At 36.6% G+C, this 23724-nt stretch overlaps 1 protein-coding gene across 15 annotated transcripts in view; it reads right to left on the reverse strand.

Annotated features, from left to right (window-relative positions):
- The window catches only part of Nlgn1 (neuroligin 1), a 983309-nt gene that overhangs the window by 740037 nt on the left and 219548 nt on the right, over nucleotides 1-23724 (reverse strand). For 11 of the 15 annotated variants that reach the window (XM_060378145.1, XM_060378139.1, XM_060378141.1 and 8 more), the window contains 2 exons: nucleotides 6807-7616; nucleotides 6307-6366 (listed from right to left, as the gene is read on the reverse strand). In XM_060378145.1, the coding sequence (XP_060234128.1) occupies nucleotides 6307-6366; nucleotides 6807-7299 (553 nt within the window). In that variant the 5' untranslated portion in view covers nucleotides 7300-7616. The remainder of the gene's footprint in view (nucleotides 1-6306; nucleotides 6367-6806; nucleotides 7617-23724) is intronic. The other 4 variants (XM_060378151.1, XM_060378149.1, XM_060378148.1 and 1 more) reach the window with 1 other exon arrangement.

A 23724-nucleotide genomic window follows, 5' to 3' on the forward strand; every position in this document is an offset into this window, starting at 1 on the left:
TCCATCTTAATTGATGGCAACTGTATTATTCTATGATTTAATATGATGATTTGATCACAACCTATAATAAATCAATCAATAAATATGATCTTCAAGAGACAAAGAAACTACAGTTTCCATTGTTCTTCCCCTGTTCCAACTGGGTAACGCTCAGGTCTTGGTGGACTATTGTAATTTCTTTTGCTTTAGGTCTTTAAACTCTCTCACCACCTATTCTCTTTTTTTTATTTTTTATTTTTTATTTTTTTATCAGTTACATTTTATTAACTCTGTATCCCAGCCGTGTCCCGATCCCTCATTCCCTCCCAGTCCCTCCCTCCCTCCCTCATCTCCACCGTGCCCCTTTCCAAGTCCACTGATAGGGGGGAACTCCTCCCCATTCATCTGATCCTGTTTTATCAGGTATCTTCAGGACTGGCTGCAAAGCCCTCCTCTGTGGCCTAACAGGACTGCTCCTCCCTTCGGGGGTGGGGAGACCAAAGAGCCAGTCATTGAGTTCCTGTTAGAAATAGTCCCTGTTCCCCTCACTTTGGGAAACCAATTGGTTACTGAGCTACCACAGGCTACATCTGAGTGGAGGTTCTAGGTTATATCCATACATGGTCCTTGGTTGAATGTCAGTCTCAGAAAAGACCCTGTGCCCAGATATATTTGGTCCTTGTGGAGCTCCTATCCTTTCCCCATCAGACTAACTCCCCTTCTTTCTTATGATTCCCTGTACTCTGCCAAAGGTTTGGTCATGAGTCTTTGCTTTGAAAATACTGCTAGTTAGAGTCTTTCAGATGCGCTCAGTAGACTCCTGTCATACATTCAATGTATATCCCATCTGTCTTTCTAAACGAGGATTGATCATCTTACCCCATGTCCGCTCAATTGATTATCTTTTTTAGGTGTATAGATTTCATTATGTTTATCATATCTTATAGGTCTATATAAGTGAGTATATCCCATGTTTGTCTTTCTCCTTCTGGGATATTTCACTCAGAATGATCTTTTCTAGATCCCACCATTTGCCTGCAAATTTCATGATTTCCTCCTTTTTGATTGCTGAGTAGTATTCCATTGTATAAAAATACCACAATTTCTGTACCCATTCCACCGTTGATGGACATCTGGGTTGTTTCCAGGTTCTGGCTATTACAAATAGAGCTGCTATAAACATGGTTGAGCAAGTGTCCTTTTTGTGTACTTGAACAAACTTTGGGTATATACCTAGCAGTGGTATAGCTGGGTCTGGAGGAAGCACTATTCCTATTTGTCTTAGAAAGCGCCAGATAGCTTTCCAGAGTCACCCATTCTCAATATGTCAAGTGTACTGTCTTTTAAAAATTAAACTCAAACATTCTGAATCTCAATGTTTTTCTCTGTTACCCCTCCTCTCGTATGTGCACTCCTCCGTGTTCTAGAAACACACAAGATAGACCCCTAGCTTTAGATAAAATATTGAAATTCTTGAGCATCTTTTTAAAGACTACCTCTATCCCACACATCTACAGATATTATCCTCATTACTCTGTTTATTTTTTTCCATTAACTCCTTTTAAATGAAAGTACAACTTTTATAAGGTGATTCCAAAACAAGAAAATATTTTTTCTTTCTATTAATGATTTCTTTTAACTTAGCACAATAATTTCTACACAGCCAGCAATCAATGTATTTGTTAAGTAAGTTAAGCATTTAGAAACATGGAGCCAGAAGGAATATGATTCTGGAATATAATCATTTACTAAAATCCTGAAGACATCAGTGATGATAGTCCCTATGCTAAAAAAACAAACAAACAAACAAAAACATGTGAATAAACTCTAAAATTGCTGGAAATGTTCTTGAATGAATTATAGATGACCCCAAGTAAACACTATTAAGCATAGAAAGCCAAATACTTTTGAAAATCGGGAACATGCTTAAGCACCAAGGAATTACGTCATAGACATCTATAAAGACGTCTTTGTAATGAAAAGGAGGAGAAATGAAAAAGTGGATTCACAAAATCTCACAACTAGAAACGTTATAATTTTGTATTCATCTTGAAAGATCCATGCAAATAACAGTTAACCTCCTGTAAGAATGAGAGCCTGCATAGCCACAGACTCTGGAGCCAATTGACTTGTGTATGGATTCTCCCTGTGCTTTGTTTATTCTTTTTGGTTTACTTCCTAATATTTGATCACCTCACTTTTGTTAGTAAGTCTCACAAAGCAGAAACCTAGGGAGTCACGGGAAACTGAAGTGTGTTAAAATTAACCCTTGATAGCTTTCTAGGGGAGTATACTGGGGTCTTAGTCGGATCGGTAAAAAACAGAACAAAGCAAACACTGCATAGGATTAAATAGTATTAAATGCTGTGAGACAGCAAACAAAACTCAAACAAGTAAATAGATGATAGAGTGTTATAGGATGAAAGGGATATTGATAAGGAGTGGGAGAGAACTGGGAAAGAGAAGTGAGACCAATATGTGTACTGGTGCATATATGAAAAGGGTGAAAGAACAAAATTTAATAATAAAACAACCTCTAGAAAATAATAAAAACAACAAAAATGTTAGTAAAATAGACTGCGCAGACCCTTTTGAAAATAAGTTATTTATATGATCAAATTCAATTGAGATACGGTCTGAATTTGTCAAAAAATATTGTGAATGGATAGAATTTAGAAATTTTGGGGTATGTTTGAATATACAAAAAAAAGGAAAAACATAAAAGAGAAGGAAACGGTAAAGGAATGTGATTCTCATATAGCATCATGTGGAAGTGGCTATTTAGTGTGCATGTTTGTGTGTGTGTGTGTGTGTGTGTGTGTGTGTGTGTGCTCGCGTGCGCAAGCTTAGATGCCAGAGGTCAACAGCAGTTCTCCTTCTCAATCATCTCATTGTATTGTTTGTTTGTTTGTTTTTGGTTTTGAGGAAGGATCTCTCACAGAACCTGGAGTTCAAAGAGTGACTATGCTCACTGGTCAATGAGTTCATCTCCCTTTCTCTGTCTTGCTAGTAATGGGTTTTAGTATCATCATGCCTGACTTTATGGGAGCTTGGAGTCTGAATTTAGATACTGTGTTTGCATTGCTTTACTGACTGAGTCATCTTCGCTGACTGGAGTAATTTAACATAGCAGACTCTGTTCTAATGAACCATTGGCAAGAACAATGGTCATATGTGTTCCTGCCTTTACTATCAATAGAAATTGAATGAAAAATAACAAGTTTTTAAAGGTTTTTAAGGTTATTGTAGTAAAATTTCTCCTATTGTTGTAATTATGAACTAGATAAATTATGACAAACACTCTACTCTCCACATGTGAAACTCCAGCTTCTGTGTCGCTTATGTGTCCAAAGGTTCTGAAGCAGCAGCTCATTTTAACCATTCATTTTTCTTTTCAATTTTTAAATGGAAAGAACTCTGAAACTGTCTAGAAAGCAATTAACATATGGCTAAAACTATCATGGGAAATATAAAAAGATAGATTAAAATGTGCAACCAGGACCTGTTTTAAAACAAAAGGCAGCCCTTTGATGTTTTTTTTTTTTTTTAATGTGTTCTCTAACTTCAAATGCAGAGAAGAGTATTACAAAAGGTATTTTAAAAATATAACGTGGCATCTCCTGGAGGGAGAAGTTTTTCTTCCTTTTGTACAGATCAAAGAAAAGAAAATGTGTTGTTCTTTGCAAAGTCATTTGAATGTAAGCTCCCTGAGAAGAGAATTCTTTGCCTCATTTATTACTAACTCACTTGATTACTACATGTTTATAATTGGCAATTAAGAAATAGTTCTGAGTGAATACAGTATGCCCAGACTATAGTGGGTTTAGCACAGGAACACAATCCATTTGCCTCTGTAAGTGACTGCAGACATTTAAAAGAAAAGAGATAAATAATGACAAACCAAAAATTATCATCTGCATGAAGCACAACACAACTATTAAACCAGTTTCTGAACCACTGTTTAAGACCCTCTAGAACACTGCATAAGAACTCGTAATCCATGCATAGCATAGTATAGCTTCAATGCATGCATAGTCATAAAAGTGCCAATGATTTCTTAAAACAGGATAATGTTTTCTTCTCTTTCTCTCTCCCTGATTGTCTTCTTTTCCTATTTTCTGTAGGGTTTTTGTTTGTTTGTTTTTGTGGCAGAGTACATTTAGAGCAGGCTAGCCTCCAACCTATTGTGCAGCTACAAATGGCTTAGAAATCTATACTGTCCTGCTCTTCTCTGCCTCCCAAGGACTGGAATGCCAGGACTTTGTCACACTGTGTAGCCTGATAATTTTCTTAAATTGGCTGATGTAAACCTTTCAATGTAGGGAATCAATACAAAATTCAACGTTTTGAGAAGTTTTCCACTACTTCATTCAATAGCCAAATGTAACTGTTAGTTTTTATTTCTATAAAATACTAGTTGTACAGAATATTACACTTAAATTATTAGTTATTCAAATTTAGGGTAATAAACAACTAAAAAAGGAGCAGGCCTTCTCTAATTATAATAAGATATGTTAAGTTCCCAAACAAGAGGATATTTAAAAGGGGCTTAATTAGAGCTACATAAAAGCACAATTAATAGTGGACTCTGTACCACAGTCGGTAGGCATCAGTAGACATTGTCCCAATCTAATTATAAATTAGCTCAAAGGTTGCCAAAGTAAACAGCCCAGCCTACACAACTCACTGCCAACTCTCTTACAAAGCATGTAGAACCAACAATCTAAGGAATAAAGAGAAATAAATTACTACTGAGCTTCTTTATTTCTCGATGAAGTTCTATGAACAGAAAGGTCATTTTCTTGCTTACTATCATACCCTTTGGTGCCCTTATATTATTTTTTTTCTTAATCACAGTTAATTTTATGCATTATACTCTATTTATGCATTCTTCAACAGCATCTTTATTTATGACTTTGTGAATCAACAGCTTTGTGATAGGAGGCTAAAGTTACTTAGCTAATTACACGTGCTTGATAAGCCGCATAATAATAACCACTGCAGCATTGTACATTAGTTGAAGGCATGTAAATCACTGCTTGCTATTTTCATTTGAAAACTAAAAAATAAGACTTTTCTTTAGTTGTTTAAAGGCACAATGTTTCCTTCACATATCTTCTTAAACATACTATGCATTTGACCCAAATTTAAGTTTGAGTTTTTAAAAATCAAGACTGAACTCTACTTTATCAACAAGTAGGAAAAATAATAATAGTCCACTTAATGCAAATATTTCTGATGAAAAGTTAATAATATTATTACCTTTTCTGATGGAAAGTTAATAATATTAATACACATATTTATCAAGAGTGCGAACAATGTCCCGCCATATAATGCAATCTCATAAAACACAGCCATTTGGACACCCCTCTCCCCATAAAGATGTCATAACAAAGTCTGACCCATTCCAGCCAGATTAGAAATGCATAGGGAGATGGAGTACCCAGCACTGGAATGTCAATATGACTTCTGCAGGAAGATTGAAATTTCTACCAAGTCATGAATAAGGTCAAAATAACACTTAGGAGATTTACTGCCATAGGAGATCATACCCTCCTGTGAGTGATTTACTGAATGTGATATAAAGCGGAGTGTGGGTTTGCCGCATTCAGATGCGAGCTTGCAGCTGTCAGTGTCTACATTTGCTCAATCCAGCTAGAGGATGATTTGAAGGTTGATTTAATTGTAGCTTCTGAATCACGTTCTTCCCCATGTTTTAAATTGTTTAACATAAATATATAAATGTTGGAGACATTTTAAGACTGTAAATATTTCACATAAAGAATAAAATATCTCATTTCCTTCTAGAAGAGAAACTGAAAATAAAAACGACTCTGACAAAAAAAAAATCACATTGCCTAATAATAGTAACTGCCCATTAGCTGTAGCCGGGTTTAACCTTAGGATCAGAATGTCCATAAGGTGTTCAGGCAAATCTAAGGATACACCAACATAAAGTGAAGGCTTTGATTGGACTGATTCCTCTGAGGAGAGACGCACACCTGCACATGTTCAGGAAGAGTTCAGGGACCAAAACTAACCAGCTGTTAAGGCAGCACTGTTTGGGTTCCTTACGCAGCACACACGTGAGGTAGCTCTTTCTCTATAAGCAAAGTCTAGGAAGAAATTACATTCATATGGGTCCTGCTTTTAGGCAAAGAGAGGTGTCAGCAGTGAGTTTCCCCAGCACTGTTTGCTCTGCCTTGTGCTCTCTTGACCCATCACCTAACACTCACTCCCAAGCACCAGCAAGTCATCCTGTGGGAGAGTATCTTATTCTTCCTCTGTAAAGTTTTACATCGTGTCCATTTTCACTTTTATACATACCTCCTTTTCTACATATTTTCTTGCCGGGTTTTCTGGCACATTCCTTGGATATTCTTTTTACTGAAAAATGAATAGAAGACTAGAAAATAACATGGCGCTCCATCACAGACCGCCGGAACATGCAACACCACTATCTAACTTAGTACACTCCTGTTTTTACTGAGTGCGAAAGAGCCCCAATTCGTTGAGCCTGCACATGCAATGAGGGAACGTTGATGCATCTTCTCAGAAGTCATTTGGTAGGAAATGGAAATTAGGAGACCATTTCTACCTAAATATACGTGCTGTGGAGGAAAGAAAATGAGTAGGCACAGTGAAAAAATAAGAACAGATACACTGACACACAAAAAATAAAAAGAGCAGCATGCAAGCATGTAAAATATGTCTACATGCCCACAGGAAAAGCCATGCATACTACCAGTACACATAAATTAATATTGTTAGAACTCAGAACAAGAAATAAATAAACATATCTCCCTGTGTCCCTGCAAGGCACTCACCATCTTCAGTTGGGACATAGATGTTTAAGTATAGGCAGTCTTCACTCTGGTCTTGTACATATGATGAAACCACATCCAAGTTATTAGTGAACCACACAGGAAGCATCACTTCAGGCAATCTGCCATCAATGATATTCTGGGGACATACAGGAGCAAACTGAGTGGCATTCCGGATATCGGACCAGGGAGATGGTGGTTCTGGAGGCTGAAATCGATGTTCACCTGTTGGTGGAGCAGCATATGGAACCCCAAGAAACTGAATGACAGGCCCCAAAATTTCATTATTGAGTTCTTTCTTAATTCCTCTTATCTTGCCAAAGTTAGTAGTAACCAATGGGTCAACATCATCCAATTTTTGAGAGAGCACATGGACAGTCTGTAGCAAACATCCCAGCAAACAGAGAGTCAATGGGGCACCCAATCCCCTGTGTACCACACATGCCATCGTGGCTCTCCAAACATAATTTGGCCACATGCATCTGGGAAGTGCCATGGTCCCACATTAGTTGTTTAGTTGTCTGGTACAGTGAGGCAAATATCTGTGTATCCACTTGAGAAAGATGGAAGATGGTAGAATGTGCCCCCAATCTCTCAAATTTGAGCTTGTTAAGGAGAGATCAGAACACTCTTCATGCAGCAAGTAGCTCCCATTGATTTTCCACGGACTGATGCAACATCTTCAGTCATCCCTATTCATCAGACTGTCTCCTATTGACCCTTCTGTTTTCCATAGTAGCAATGTGCCGAGAGTGGCCATTGATGTAGATTTCCCTCGTATAAATCAAATCCAGTTAGCTGTGGGTCTATATCCTAGAGGGAGAAAAATGAAAATAGATCATTAGTAAAAACAAGTCAACAAAGTGAAAACCAGATGTTTTACAAGGTATAGAAAAACATCAAGAGTGGATAGAGTGAGGTAAGTTGAGTGCTACCAACAGAAAAATATGGCCTGATATAAAACTACAAGTGAAATAAGTAATTATTATGTTATTGAGCAACTTGTCTGTTGACTTTGCATGTACTGACTTAGAAACAAGCTTTATCAAATACAATTTTGGAGCATTGCATACTACGGTTGTTTTTTTTTTTAACACTCTGGTTATATGTGACAATTTCTTCTTTACTGATGAGTTAATAATTTCAAGTAACTAGAAAACTGATCAACAAAAATCCTCAGAATTAGAATCCCATAAGCAGAAAACCTTTTTAGAAAAGCTTTAGTGGAGTGTCTACTTGTTAAAGTGATTGTATGTAACTTTAAAATGAATAAAAAGGAATTTACCAAAACTCGTATTTAGAATGAATGCGAACAAACATATTTAAATCCCACTTCCTCATTAATTCTGTGCCATTTCATGAGTTCTGTGCCATTTCTCAACAGTTCGCAGGGTCTGTCATTTACAGAAACCTGAGGTCAAGAATTTAACAGGGAAAGTGCTATGAGACAGCTCAAGCAAAAGAGAAAGAAATGGGCACTATTTTTTTTCATACCATTGATATTTTCTCATCTAACTATATGTTCAAGCACCCAATAAATTTGCAATTTGTAAATGAATTTCTGAGTCAAAGTCAATGTTTTAAATTACAAATTTTGTTCTCACTGTGTGTGAGAGATCAAAGGAGGAATACCAGAAGAAGAAGAAAAAAAGCATGGTAATTTACAATCATAGCTAATCGTGGCATCTTGTATATTAGCACTCATCAAACATTTCATGTTGTTTACTCAGTGCAATTGAAAATGCATCCGAACAAGCCGTGATGCTCAGCGCAACGCAATCCGCAGGGTCATCTTGCACCAACTGTCAGAGAGCATGCGGCTTAGCAAACTATCTTTTCTTATTCAAACCACCTTTTAAAGTGCTTACTTTGGAAATAGTAGTGTTGGTTTGTATTAGAGATGGTTCTTCCTGTCATATTATGGGAAGATTCCTGAAGAAGCGCTGGTCCGGCAGTGAGACTGGCCAGACTTTGTGCTATTTTAAAGGAAACTATAAAACTATATAGGCCAATAGGAGCTTTGGTTCTGGAGCTGATGCTCTTTTAGCTCTGAACAATATATCACTGGAGGAAATAAGAAGATAAATGTCTTTCTTCAAGAGTATTCCAGTCTGTGTTAATTCTCATATTTTGACTGTGAAAGTACATTAACGTACAAAAGGTAAGCTTAGTCCCTTCTGCCACATGTCCCAGAATTCCTGCACTGACAAAAGATTTAGCTAAATAAGCTCATGCCTGTAAAGAGTGTATTATGTCCATGTATTCGCTGAATCATGGGAGGTCACAGTGGGGCTGAGTCCTATTTGCCTTTTGGTATTAAAAGGTACCATTTTGACACCTAAGGTAAAAACCCTGTGGGAGGCAGGGAAAGGCTTAGCCAACCATTTTATTCCGTGTCTCCTTTCCAATTGCAGTGATCTCTAGACATTCTCCTTCATACAATTGGCATCCCATTAATAGTCCAAGACACTTGTTTGGTTATTAACAAAATAACACTCTCCTTTGGACTTACAAGTCTTTTACTTCCTTAATTGTGTTAAGATAAAACAGACTCCTACTTTCCACTAACAGGCTGTTTTGATAGAATATTGGGAGGATCAGAATTCTGCACAACATAGCAAATTTTGTAATTTTCCTGAGTTTTGTCCTTGTTACCAAAATATTCCTTGTTGCATGTGTGTAATAATAGAGAACCGCAGTATTGATCCAAAAGTATTTTCTAGACTTCACTATTATAATAATCTTTTAGGTCAGGCAATGAAAAAAAAAGTTTGTATTACTGAAATCTTTGAAAGTAATATACTCTAAAAGATACACATCTTGACAGTTTTTCCATTTATTAATATTTCTGAAGTAGATGCCAAGCTTTTGTTTAGTGCATTTACATCTTATTTAGTACAATCCTATGAAAATAGGTTACACTCACAGGCAATCGGGGTTCCAAGGGTTAAATATGTTGGCCAGTGTCTCTCCTTATCAATAGCAGGGTCAGGGCCCAAGGTAATTTGATGTAAAGGCCATCTTTCTGACCATCTCTACTGTATTGTTTTCAATTTCTTATTGCTTATGAAGACTCCTTATCAGGCTACATAGATGGCAGAGCATGTAAAGTGCATGCCATGCAAATATTAACACCTAAGTCTGGAGACCTAGTGTTCTCACCACTTGCATACACCATGACTCCAAGGATGGAGAAGCAGAGACAAGAGTCCCTGGAGCTCATTGGCTCTCAGGTTCAGTGAGAGACGCTGCATAAAAAATAAAGTGAAGAGCAATGGAAGGCACCCAACATCAACTTCTATCCTCCATAGGAGCATATATGCAGGTGCTTTGCATCCTCCTTAAAATGTGCACACATGTGAGTGTGTACAAATACACACACACAAACATGTATATATGTATGTACACACAAAGAAATAAAACTCCATATGATCCTATAGTATTTGAAATTGAATTACAAAGGTGTTTGATATTGTATTTTCTTGAATATGGGGTCTAGTAAATACACTAACAACTTTATAGAAACAAATCTTTATTGGTTTAACTTCTTTTTTATTGAAAAGTATAGTTTATTTTGTGTGGCATTCTATTTTTAATCAATTTTGCTTTACATTAAACATGGTGTTACACTTTACTATACTCAATTGTGGTGACCATTTTTTAGAAAAACATTCTTACATTCTAAGAGACTGTTACTTTTGATGTGCCTCACAGCCAAGTTAGTAAAGCACCTTGAGGTAGGTGGATCCTGATATCCTGCTGTGTACTCAGTCTGTTCAACCTGCCTCTAAGATATGCAATAAACATCCTTCCTTTCCATGGATTTCCCGTGTAATCAGCTTCTACAACCAAGGCTAATGCATAGTTTTGACCTTGAGTCGTGCATTTTTCTACGCACCTGATCCAAGGAGCAATGTATGTGTACATACGCACATATGTTATAGTAATCATTTGGTGAGGATAATGAGCATGTTGAAAAAGGTCTTATGCAACAAATATCTGCCACAAAAGTTTAAAATGATATAAGATATTGTCTAAAATTAGTCAATTTGCAGTAAATATCTTGTAAACTGTTAAATTTTCCTAAAAAGTATCTCTTATTTGTTTCCCCTGTGATTTCTATTGTACTGCTCAATAATTCCAAAGCAAAGATCTTTGTTAGAGACAAGACAACCACAGGTAATAAAAACATTTCAGATACATACCACAAATAGGTTACAGACAAGCCAGAAACCACAAACTACAGACCGATGGAAGACATAATGAAAGAAGTGGAAAAATCAAAGTACTGGCTTTTGGTGAAATTAATACAAAAGGAAGTCTTGGATTTTCTTTCCTCGGTGTAATACCAATACAATTTGGTGGCTCTGAGGTTGTCTTTAATGTGCTTTACTGACACACACCATCATGTTAAAATGGTTTCTCCTTGTAGTAGATTTGTGGGAGGCATCCTCCACAGGCTTTTGTTTTTGAATACTTGATTCCCAGTTGGTGGTGCTGCCTGGGGGATATTATGGAGATGTGGACTTCTTGGAGGAAGAACTTAACTGAGGGTGAGCACGGGAGCTTACCACTTCACACCACTTCTAGCTCAAGCTCTCTGTCTTATTGTAACTATTGAAGATGTGATATCTGAGCTTAATGCTTGGTCTGCCTGTTGCTGAGTATCCCTTGCCATTATAGATTCACCTTGAAAACTGTAAGCCTCAAATAAACTGTTCTTTTATTACCTGCCTCTGCTCATAACATTTTGTCACAACAACATAAATAATTAATGCACTTATCCACAACAGTAAGAAACCATTCAAATAATAAAAGGCCAAATATCCACAAAGGGATACATAGATGAATCATAAGATAATCAGGAATTGAAATTCTACATAACCATGAAAATAAGAGGTCAAAAATATCATTGTAGACAGATTTTACAGTTTTTAAATTAAATTTCAAATGAATAGAAAAAGTAAACAATTATTCAAAGAAATTAAAAATGAAAAACAACATCATTTATTATTAACAAATGTCTAAATACATAGTAACAGGTGAGCTGTCAACACTGAATAATAGGGGGAAAGAATGGAATTAATTCAAGGAATTAATTAGCTGAAACCTAAGATGGATAGCCTGTGGTGAGGCTTTAAAAGGCCAACAATTAATTATAGTAAACTTGACAAATTCTTAGTATCTAAGAGTGTTGGCTAATCCTCACATACATGGAAAAGTTCATTATAAATTCTCTATAGTTTTTTTGTTTGTTTTTTGAACAGTTTTGAATAAGTAGAGTAAAATAATTGAATAAAATATGTAGGAGACTATGATCAATGTACAATATACACTTGTATGAAAATGTTCTGATGCAGCAAATTATCAAATACAGTAAATGTAGACAATGAGCATTTAAAATCAAAATACAACTCTTGTACCAAACAAGTATCATATTACAAGTAGAAGAGTCTATGACTCGAAGAGAGACTAAGTTTCTGCAATTTACTGCTAGGAAGTCCTTGCTCATAAAATTTTCTGTTATTTCTTCCCCTAATTGAAGCATATGTGGTCTCAATAAGACAATATGAAAATAAAAAATACTATTCAAGAAAGCATTCTAAATGGTAATATAGCATATAACTTTCATTTGTTCAATAAAAAGTTGGTTCCTTCACCAAATTATTTCTTGGTAACCCAAATTAAAAACGAACTAGAATTATTTAAGACCTTAGAGAATAACAATATTGATACAATACTTCATCCACTCAACAAATATTTATTAAGAACTTATAATGTGCAAGCTACTGTGCTAAACATTACAGAGAATTTTAAGAAATATCTGCTGGTTGCTTCAAAGTAGACTGTGATATTATAAAGAAGTAAATCACAATAAAGAAAAAATTCTGATGCTGGTTACTATGTAATAAATAGACAGATAGATGGGTAAAGGTTTTTTGCTGCCAAGCTTGATAATCCAGGTCCAATCCCAGGAATGTACACATTAGAATTTAACTGACTTTCGTAAGTTGTTCGGTGACCCCCACATTCACACAAAAAAATATGTATTTATATAAATTTATATAAAAAATCCTTTGTATATAGGTAAATCTCAGTGGATCTGGATTGTCTGGAAGCTTACCACTAGTGCCTTACAGGAACCGATGGAAACCCATAGTTAAGACTATGTCATTCAGAGGCGATTCCTTAGTTTCAGGGCACCTATATAGCTACAAAATGATGATTACCACTTACTTAATAAACGCAAACACATTGCTCCTATATACGTAGTATGTTTAAATGTGTGTGCACATGTATATATATATGTATGTATGTATATACATGTTCACATATATATGTATATGTATACATATGTGTGTGCACATGTATATATTCATATGTCACATAAATTTGTGAATATAGTCCTGAGCTCTTGAAACAGTCTATTCTACTTGATTCTATTTCTGTCCACACAAGAACAAAAAGAGGTTTCTAGGTATCAAATGTCATTACTAGGGCCAGTCCAACTGGTGTCAGAACAGCCATTTGAATCCCTTCCAACTCAAAACAGGGCTGCTTGTTCTGCATGCTATGGTCACTTCAGCCTTCACTTCTGTTCATCGAGACGAATAAAGAATGTACATCTGAGCTTTGTCTGACTTCTTAAAACATGCTTATAAACCAGCTCAAACTCCTTACTGTTTTGCTGGTGTCTGTAGAATCATACTGTGACTTTTGCTTTTAGTTTTTCTGAAAAATGTTTTTGAAAAGGAAATATTAAAACATGGAGAACAGAAAAAATGAGGGTCAATATATTAACCAAATATAAACATTGATTTTTATCTATGAGTGGGACCGAAACAATCTACCAACCATAAAGAGTAATAGAAAATAACAGTAGTAAATGGCAATCTAAGTAATGATTTAATTAATAATAAAGGTTTCAGTCAGTGATCAAATCTAACTACACTGCAGGAAGGTCCTTCACTGAGCGTGAAGCAAAACACCCGCAGACTTTGGCTTCGTGTTTTCCGCTGGTGGTAACCAAGACACAGAAATACTCAATATGAGCCTACAGTGGAAGAACACTGAAACCCTAGCATGAACATCTGAATAATGCATTTCCTTTTCTTGCTTTATATGCTATGATTTTTGCCTGCAATAGAGGCTGTCAGTGAGCACATCTGGGTCCTTTTGTCAACCAAATACTTAAAAGTTACTAGAAGGCAACAGTTCCCATAATAGATATTTCAAGGCAGAATGGTCTAAAAGTTGTTTGGAATGACGAGAATCGATAAGTCTACCTCTAGTCAGTGGATTATAAAAGCTCATGATTTCAGGACACTGAGAAGGAGCCCTCAAGAATGAATATGAAAAGATCCACGGTAGAGAACATACTCCAGTGAAATTGATAATAATTCTTCATGGATGCTGTGGGCTCATGCGCAGATTCTCAGGAAGGTCAGTCTGCAATTCTGAGGGTTCATTCTCACCTGCAAAGCTCCACATAGGAATTAATAGAAGGAGGAATTCATTGGTATTCCCTTACTTCCTGGTAGGACTGTCCTCATGGGGCATCCCAATAAACTTCATGTAGATAATCTCTCTCAAAATCTTGATTTCCCCCACCTCTTCAAAGAAAAAAAAAACAATAAAAAACAATGATATGTGACAGAAAGGTAGAAATAGCCTTCCTGTGAGGAGGCGACACTAGTTTGGCCAGAACTCAGAGAACAAATGCTGAATGTGGAGGGCAAGGCAAGCTGGAGCTAAAGCGTGTAAGCTTTGCATTAAAGAGCTAAACTGTTTAGATTTCATCAATGGCTTTTCACTGATAATTCCTATCAGGGGAGGGATATTATCAACTTTACTCACAGAAAATTAAACTAGGATGGCCAAAGTAAGGTGTCCACAACCCACCTCAAGACAATTATACAAGAGAGGGAAAGCGAATGTTTTTGAAACAGAAAACTAAAAGAAAATTAAATCAAGCTTTACTACTATGCATGTTTGATGTAATCCCATTATCTCCACAAGGTCTGGGCAACATAAAACATCAAGTTGTCCCTTATTAGTTTTGTGTTAGTATTTTCCAGCAAAGCCACTTTATAGTTACTGCTCACTGTCAGCGTGTGCTAATGCATTGGAACTTACATAACTGGATAAAGTTATTTGTCTTTTATCAAGTTATAGTGCAAGTATCCTTTCTCTAAAGGACTGCTGGCTAAGTCTATTATACAAGATAAATAGAGACTTAAGAAAATAACAATAACCACATCATAAATAAAGAACAAGGTCATTAAATAAAACTTGTCCTTTTACTACAAGATCATTCCCAGCTACATAAAAAGATTAAAATCAGCAAATAACTAGCCAGACATAATAACAAATAGGAAAAATGTTAAAGATCAATTATATAACTTTGTAAGGAACTCATATCCATTCCATTGGCTATGTCTTATGCCCTAAGAATCCTTGTATCTTAAAATATTGATAAGTGGTGCCATTATGGATCTATAAGCCTTTAAAAAATGCTGTTTGTCTTTCTTATCTGGTAAATTCAAGTTATTCCAGCCTGGTGATATACACATTTATAGAAAGGAAGATGTACCTATTTTATATATTTGAGGGATTGTGTCTCCAAAATATAAACTTCATCAATACAAAGGTATGACAACAAACACCCTGCATGAATGGGCTGCAGGAACAAAGGAACAAGTTTCTTTTCATATTATGAACTACCAGCTGGGTCCATCCAGAATTCTGTAAAACTCATAGTGACCACGACCCTGGTAGATCACCCAACAACCTTCTGAGCCTGGTGCAAATACGTATATGTGTCTACCATTTAGGATTCACACAAGATTTACAAACTAAGTATCCTCATTCGAGATGAGTACAAATGTGGCTTTAATTGACTAGATATCCTGTGCAAACCCAAAAATGCAAGAAAAGGCAGATTGAAGGTACAAGCACAGGACTGCCCAACCCCAAACATATGTCTAACCGGGTCTGATACAGAGCGCTCAGCTGTGCTCCCCAGTGAGACCAATTCAGTGCGGCCATATGCTCACTGCGGGCAGTGTTTGAGGAACGTGGAGCATGTGAGACACCAACAGGAAGGAAATAGAAAAATCTGGAGACCCGCATGCTGAGGCCAATTAATAGGCATGATCCTGAGTGGCTACAAACTGTGTGGAACTGGAAGTTTACCCAGAAGCAATTTATAGCCAGAAGGAGAAGGAGTGATGAGCCGAGAGGTGTGGACTAGGAACAAGGAAGCCAAAAGTATAAGGAGCAAGGACAACAAGTAAGGGTAATCCTGGTGTTGATAGTACCTGCCTCAGAGTGTGGAGGGGCATGGTACCAGGAAGGATTAAGGGAAGAGTACATGAGTTCAAAGAAGATATATTCTGAGATGTGAATATCAAAGCTCAAGACACTCATGCATACAAATTCAAGCATTTTGGGGGCCAATGTTGCGGCCATATGAAGACGAAGATACTAGACACATGTGCGATGTGGGTGATGGTACACTCCTTTAATCCCAGCTTTAGGAGGTGGAAGTAGGAGCTTCACGGATTCAAAGTCGATCTTGAGTATGTAGTGACTGTTAGGATAGTCTGTTCTACTTGAGGCCTTGATTTGAGGGCAGATGGCACTGATGTGGGAAACTTCTCCATTACCATCATTAAGCATGGAGTTCAATCTATTATCTCATTTAATTTCTCCTGTGTACGCTGAGGTAGAGATCATTACCATCCCTTTGTAAAATGTTAAATACAAGTCAGAAACAAAGCCATTGGAACTTTCTTCAATAAGCCAAGAGCACAGTGAAAATGAAGCCATGGCAGGAGACACAGTGGAAATGTTAAGGGACTGCTAGAAAGACTTTGTTCTCTTAGTTTCACTCAGAGCTTCCTTCCTGGAGGAAGAGTAGACTGGCAGGCTTCACTAATTTTATAATTCATTAATTTTCTCCTTTCTCTGCAGAAAAGCATATTTGTTTCCCTTTCCCTTGGGCAATCTCTACTCTAAATGTCCCTCTCCAGTGATATAAACAAAACAGTGGAGAAAATCAGATGTTAAGAAAAGGCAAAGCAAAAGTTGACAATATCCTGAAAAACAACCAAGAAGATATCTGAAAGACTGACAACAAATTCTGCCTAACTACACAGCAGAGTTTATACCAGGTAGCATGCCTTCTCTGAATAAGCAATGTGAAGGAGGCAGCACAGAGTAGAAGGAATGCCCAGGGGCTTGGATTCAGCTAATCCACAAAGAACTTCCCTGGAGACTCCTCCCTATCAGTGTTTGCCTGGAGGAGCCCTGACTAGCAGCCCTTGAAGGTCTGGCTGGCAGGTCAGTTCTCTCTTCCTTCATCTTTCCAGCCATAAAACGAACTCCTTCTCCCCAACTGTCAAAGTATTTATCATTCCCCTAGAGCTGATCCTATTGTACCCTTTATCACAAACAAAACAAAACAAAACAAAACAAAACAAAACAAAACAAAACAAAATAAAACAACCACCAAGAACTGCTGTCTTCTCAGTTTCTGTCTTCAGCTTCGCATTCAGTAAGCACCAAGTGCAGAAGCTAAGGAACTCAGATAAGCTGTGCTTCTCGTGGAGGCTGCAGTGTAATGAGAAAGGCAAAACATGATGCACATCAGTTACTCAGACTACTGTTCTAGTCACCAATAATGAGGAGATATTTCAGGGTCTGGAGTAGGAGGAAGGACTTGAACTCTGAAGGATGACTGAAGTGGCAGGTTAAGGTCAAGTGGTAGAATGTGTCAAACATAAGCAACCGGACCTGCAAATTCCATGGAGGCTGAGGCTTCCAAAGGGACCAAAGGAATAACAGAAGGCTGTGGTTCAGACTGCAAAGGAGAAGGGAGTTAAGAACTTTAAAAAATTTAGGAAATTTTAAGGGTTAAAATATTATCTCAATACATACATATGTGCATATACATAAAAACAACTTAAGAATTCTTCTGTTGAGTAAAATAAGAATAATTAAATCATTAAACAGCATAATGATCAGACTAGCCTTACTAATTGAAAATGAAGGCCACATCTTTTGCCTTTTCAGATTTTAATAACCAGACATGGTCCTGTAGGAATTCAAAAAATATTTCTTGAGTGAAGTACCCCTTGACTCATTCCATAGTTTTTCATCATTTAACACTATCCTCCTTTTTGTTTGTGGGTTTGGAATACCTGATTTCTCTAGAAGCTTTAGTTCATAGATTTCAAGCAAGAGGAAATAAAACAGTAGCAGAACTATGTTAAAGGTCAATGAAAATGCCTTCTTATTCAGCAGAGGAGCATGCAGACTTCTATGGAGATGATGAATTACTGCTCAGCAAGATGAGGATGTGAGAAAGCCACGGCAGCTTTTCTGAGAACATGAAGGGAAGGAGATGGAAGCAGCACATTTATATCTTTTGTTATTTCTTATACAGCTGGACACTTCTAGAACAAACACCTTTTCAGCTCCAGGCTGCTGCTGGAGAGCGCCTTACCATTCTGTTCAGTTTTCTTCTGGGGGTATGAGAAAGGCACTTGTTATTAGCTATGCAAAAGAAGCTTTCCTTTCTCTTCATTTTGAACAGAGTATGATATAGCATTTCAAATACTCATTTTAAAATCTAGAATTTATTTAGAATCCTGACTTCAAAATGAATAGGAAGGTGAGTGGGGTGAGGGAGCAAGCTTAGATGAGACAGAAGGTTCTTAAAAAGTCAGGGGCAACAGATTTGATGCATATGTAAAATACTGCAGGACATGTTTTTCAAACCAATGGGTGACCCTGTGATCTCCCAGAAGAAAATGAATAGCCACACAGGAGCTCAGAAGAGACAGCAGGTAGAGCTGATTGCTTCCCATGATATTAAATTGATTCTCTTGTCTGCTCAGGCCATGCACAGGTCACAAGTCATTGCTTGTAGAAGCAACTTAATTATGCTTGCCAGTACCTTATAGAGAAGCTAGCAAGACCAAAGCCGTGTGGTATTTCCCTTTCTCTATGTAAGCTTCTTATTTTGGGTTGTAGTGAGTGGAGTTCCTAGGAAGAATGGAAAATCACCCTTCCTGGTGCCCTGTTTAATTAACATTCCTTAAAAAAAAATCCCTGTTGCCAGAGAATGGCCACCACTTTGGCAAAGGGGATGTGATGCTAAGTTGCTGTTGTGGCTCTGTACCAGTCATGCCAAACTTGACCCCTCAGAGGATGATAAGCAGAGAGAGCACAGCTAAGCTTCTGTGCCCATTCAGTCTCCATCTTCTGCTGGAGTTGGCAAAGACTATAGTGACTATTGTTTAAGAACAACTGTCTACGGAGTTGGACTGAGACCAACCAGCTTCTTTTATTCAAAACACCAAACACCAACAATGGCTTCCTGCAACTAATGACCTTGCACAGAGTTTGAACAGTGCATCAAAGGACCAAAATATTATGCTAGCAATCTTTTTCATATGCAGACATGTTTTCTTCTGTATTACATTTGAATTCCTTACAATTACAAGCCTTAAACTAACATTCTGTCCATTTGTGTAGCATAGTAATAAATCAAATATAAATAACAATTGAATATACACAGAGCATAAAGAATAATAATGTGCCTATCAATAAACTACAGGAATGAAAATAATTCTACTGAATTAGTAATTCTTAATTAATCCTTAAAATTAAATAACCTAAAGGTGATTATCATTAAAACTTTATTAGTTATCTATTTTTTATTAAAATTTAGAATTATTAAATAATTCTTTCTTTTTGGGGGATATTGTACATCACTTTAAAATTTTGTAAATTCCAATAATAACTAATTTCATGCTTAAAAAACAAACAAACAAACAAACAAAAAACAAAAGTAAAAAGACTAGGTATAAGTTAAGTAGGACACAACCCTCCATGCCGAAATACCAGTTAAACTAATCAATTCATGGGGGAGGAAATAAGTATCTCCAGTTCTATATCCATCAATGAACACACCAGGCTCCAATGGATGCTTCCAATCTAATGGACAAACAGATGGCCCTGTTTAAACTAAATGGGTCATAAAACAAAAACAAAAGTCATGAGCCTGGGAAAGTGTTTGGTAGGGATAGGGTTATTGATAGAGATGAAAAGGAAATGAGAGAATGTGATAGGGGATAGAATAACTCAAATGCATTATGTTTACATATGAAATTGTCAAAACATTAGATTTAATATATTTCAAAAGACTACCTCTTAATTACTAAAATTAGAAATAGTTTATTACTAAAAATTTAAACAATGCCATTTTTAAAAAAACCTCCCTGGCCTGCTCTAAAATAAAACTTTATATATATATACACACATATATATAAAACCACCAATAAAGCAACTCAACATAAAGCAAGCTGGGACAATCTAGTAAGTGAAGTGGCCTAATCAATGGAAATGTATGGAGACTAGAATAATGTTAAAAGCAAATTGAGCTAAATCCTGTACTTTTAATAGGCCATTCAGGGTGGTCTTCTTGGCCTCCAACAGGATAAGGGAATGACAAACAACTTACAAAATAAGCTAGTGCATGAAATCACAGTATATCATAGGAGTGTATGCATTAAATTGTTTTAAAAAACTATAAACTTTATTTTAAAAATACCCTACACTTTAGTTGACAGCTCTACGTGCTGGGGAAAAGCCCAAACCCTCGCCATTGTGAAGGGCGTAGGCATTGATATTGTGGAGGAACATGTGAAGGAGTTTCAGCCTGGGATGTTATTATTAAAGACTACAGCTTTAAACTTTAGAGAACTTTGGCATCCTCAGAAGATGTGCATTAGCACACTTGGCACAATTGAAGAAGTCATGAAGCTGGTAATGTTTTTACCCATAAGAAAAGGATAGATAACATTGTCACTTGTGTGTAAAGTTTTGGACAGCTGTGTAATACAGATTTAAATCAAAAATGACAGATGCACTGACTTGAAACATAATGGCTGCTGAAGTGAACCTGTATGCCTTTTTTTAGGTTAACTATTGAGAGGCTTAAGTATTGCTTTCAGGTGCAGAGAGCATGTCAAGCTGTTGGTCAATATCATAAGTAGGAAACAGTGTTTAACACTCAGTCCTCTCAGAGGATGATTTGTTTTCCAAAGGTGAAATCTTAGGCTACTGATGATCACAACTCAACTTTTATTAAGTTGATATTCCATTTTTAAATTTGCAAACATACCGAATATTCCATAAGCTAGTGTAATTAGCTATGATTTTGTAAAAGAAAAGTAATTTACCTTTAAGTTGTAAATGAAAATAAATTAAAAAAAAAAAAACAAAAGATATGAATGGTGTCAGGTTTGGGCACCAATGAAGGGGGGAAGAGAGAATTAAAAAGAAAAGGAAAAGGAATATGACAGAGCCTGGGTTTAGCACAAAATGGAGAAAGAAAGAAAGAAAGAAAGAAAGAAAGAAAGAAAGAAAGAAAGAAAGAAAGAAAGAAAGAAAGAGGAAGGAAGGAAGGAAGGAAGAAAGAAAGAAAGAGAAAGAAAGAAAGAAAGAAAGAAAGAAAGAAAGAAAGAAAGAAAGAAAGAAAGAAAAAAAGAAAAGGAAAGGACAGACTGGTCCTGGGTTTCTTCACCAAATGAATGGAAAAAAAGAGAGAGAGAGAGAGATTAAAAAAAAGAAAAAAACAAAAACAAAAAAGATCTGATTCTGGGTTTCAGCACCAAATGAATGAAAAGAGAAAACAAACAAACAAAGAGCAAAAGAAAAGAAAACATGACTCCCAGATATGGTGGTGGAGGAGATTTTCTGTAGCTATGTGGGAGAGCATGGCTAGACTCCAGGAGAGTCCAGAATGGTCATGACCAGATAGAGCTGTGACATGTCCAGAGTGGGAGGAGGGAAGGAGAGATGGGACAGAGAGGAGCCAGGTGCAGCTTCCAGGAGGCCCAAAACTACTGAGGGAGGGTAGGTGGGCACCAAAACAGTTGGATTCTATAGGCAGACACAGCCCAGCCCCCTGAGGGTATGCCAGCCAGGAGGGCCCTGTAACAGGAAAGGGTTAAGGGAGTGGTGGAAAACCCTGGTGGCCAGGTCTACTTTGATATGCTAAATAGGCACCTCAGCCATTTGTCACAGGTCTGAACCCTAACAAGTTGTATGCTTAATATTTTTTCTAAAAATATATTAAATGTATCAAAAACTGGGATTGCCAATATTGCAATGAATTAATGGTGTGTACTTACATGAAAGACAAATCATTGTAGCACTTGAGTGTTATCAAAAGTAGCTAATGAAGAGTGCTGACTGACTTCTAGAGTGAATCTCTTCTTTAGGTAAGAACAAATGTTAGAAATTTACATTAAAAGAAATAGTTAGGAGGACCTCCCCTATCAGTGGACTTGGAGAAGGTCATGGGAGGAGATGACGTTGGGAGGGTGGGAATGGGAGGAGATGAGGGAGGGGGTTACAGCTGGGATACAAAGAGAACAAAATGTAATAAAAATAAAAATAAAAAATAAAAATTTAATTAAAAAAGAAGTAGTTGCCCAAAATTCTATATACTCTAAAACCTTTGTCTCCTGTCCATACACCTATCTCCAGCAAATAAATCTACATAAATAAAAAAATAAAATATAAATAAGCGAACAAATGATTAACCTAAAAGTAAATTATTTATAGGAACAGATAAGTGGATAGGTATACAGTTCATTGTGAGCACCACCTACAGCACCTCCAAAAAGAAGGCATGAATATGAATGTAATTGGTGGCATTTTCATCATTAAAGAAATTTAGTCCAGAAAAAAACAAACAAACAAACAAACAAAAATAACATTGTGTAGCTTTTCAGAAAGGAATCAGTACCCAAACAAAACAAGCAATCAAAAAAGCATGAAGAAAGACATGAAGTTTGTTTATGTAGGCCAACAACTCCTTAGCACAGGGCTTGCCTTGAGTGTGCTTGATTTCAGAGGAGTTTGAGAAGAGGAACAAATATGATAAAAATATATTATAGAAAAAATCTTTTAAAAATCAATACAGACCAAGATGAAGAGGAGGAGGAAAAAGAGAAGGGGGGAGAAGGATGAAGAAGGAGGAGGAGGAGGAGGAGAACAACATTAATGTGCAAAAGGTTTGGTTGATGCCAAGCTGAAATACTGAGTAATATTGCCATACAAACCAAAAAAAAAAAAAGTAAAATATTTTTTTTAAACAAAACAGTATATATTTCACAAGTTCCATAAAAGCTTCAGGACTCAAAGCTAAGTCTTACTATGCCAACTTCATTTGGCTGTTCAGGTCTCACCTGAAACTTTATTTGCTGTGATAGAGCACTGTGTTTTTGTTTTGTTTTGTGGGTTATTATTTTTATGTCTGTAGCACTAACTGAACTCATGTTTGTCCAAAATGAATTTCATGCTTAATTTGTTTTTCTTAATTAAACTTCTTTTAGCAGTTTCTAATATGTGTATTATTAAAACTCATTAGACTCTTTCACACTTGCCTGTCATGTGTGGCTATACATCCATATATTGAAGCGCTTCATGATATATATATAGGAAGAAAATTAAATAATAAATACGGAGACTTGAATGTTTTATGGGTGTCAGGATGAGAGAGTCCCGGCAAGGCCCATAAGGTTTCACACAAAAGAGGCATTACTACTGAGTCTCACGTGCGGACACATCCCTGATCTATAAACTCTGCAGTAATGGCAGCAGTAAAGCGCCCTTCCATTGAGTAGAATTTCTCTCTTACATGCAATGGAAATAGGCGCAGAAGAGATTATATTGACTTCTATAAAAAGAATTCATATAAAATCCCCCAAAGTTTAATGTCTAATAATTTCAAATGCCTGGAATGATTTATTAGTTTTCTGACTTCAGTTAAGCTTTCACTTGGCAGTCTTTTTTTCCCCTAACAGATATACTACCAAAAGAGAACATGAGTCCAGTTTTT

The sequence above is a fragment of the Meriones unguiculatus genome, chromosome 2 (genome assembly GCF_030254825.1).
Source record: "Meriones unguiculatus strain TT.TT164.6M chromosome 2, Bangor_MerUng_6.1, whole genome shotgun sequence".
Taxonomy (NCBI): domain Eukaryota; kingdom Metazoa; phylum Chordata; class Mammalia; order Rodentia; family Muridae; genus Meriones; species Meriones unguiculatus.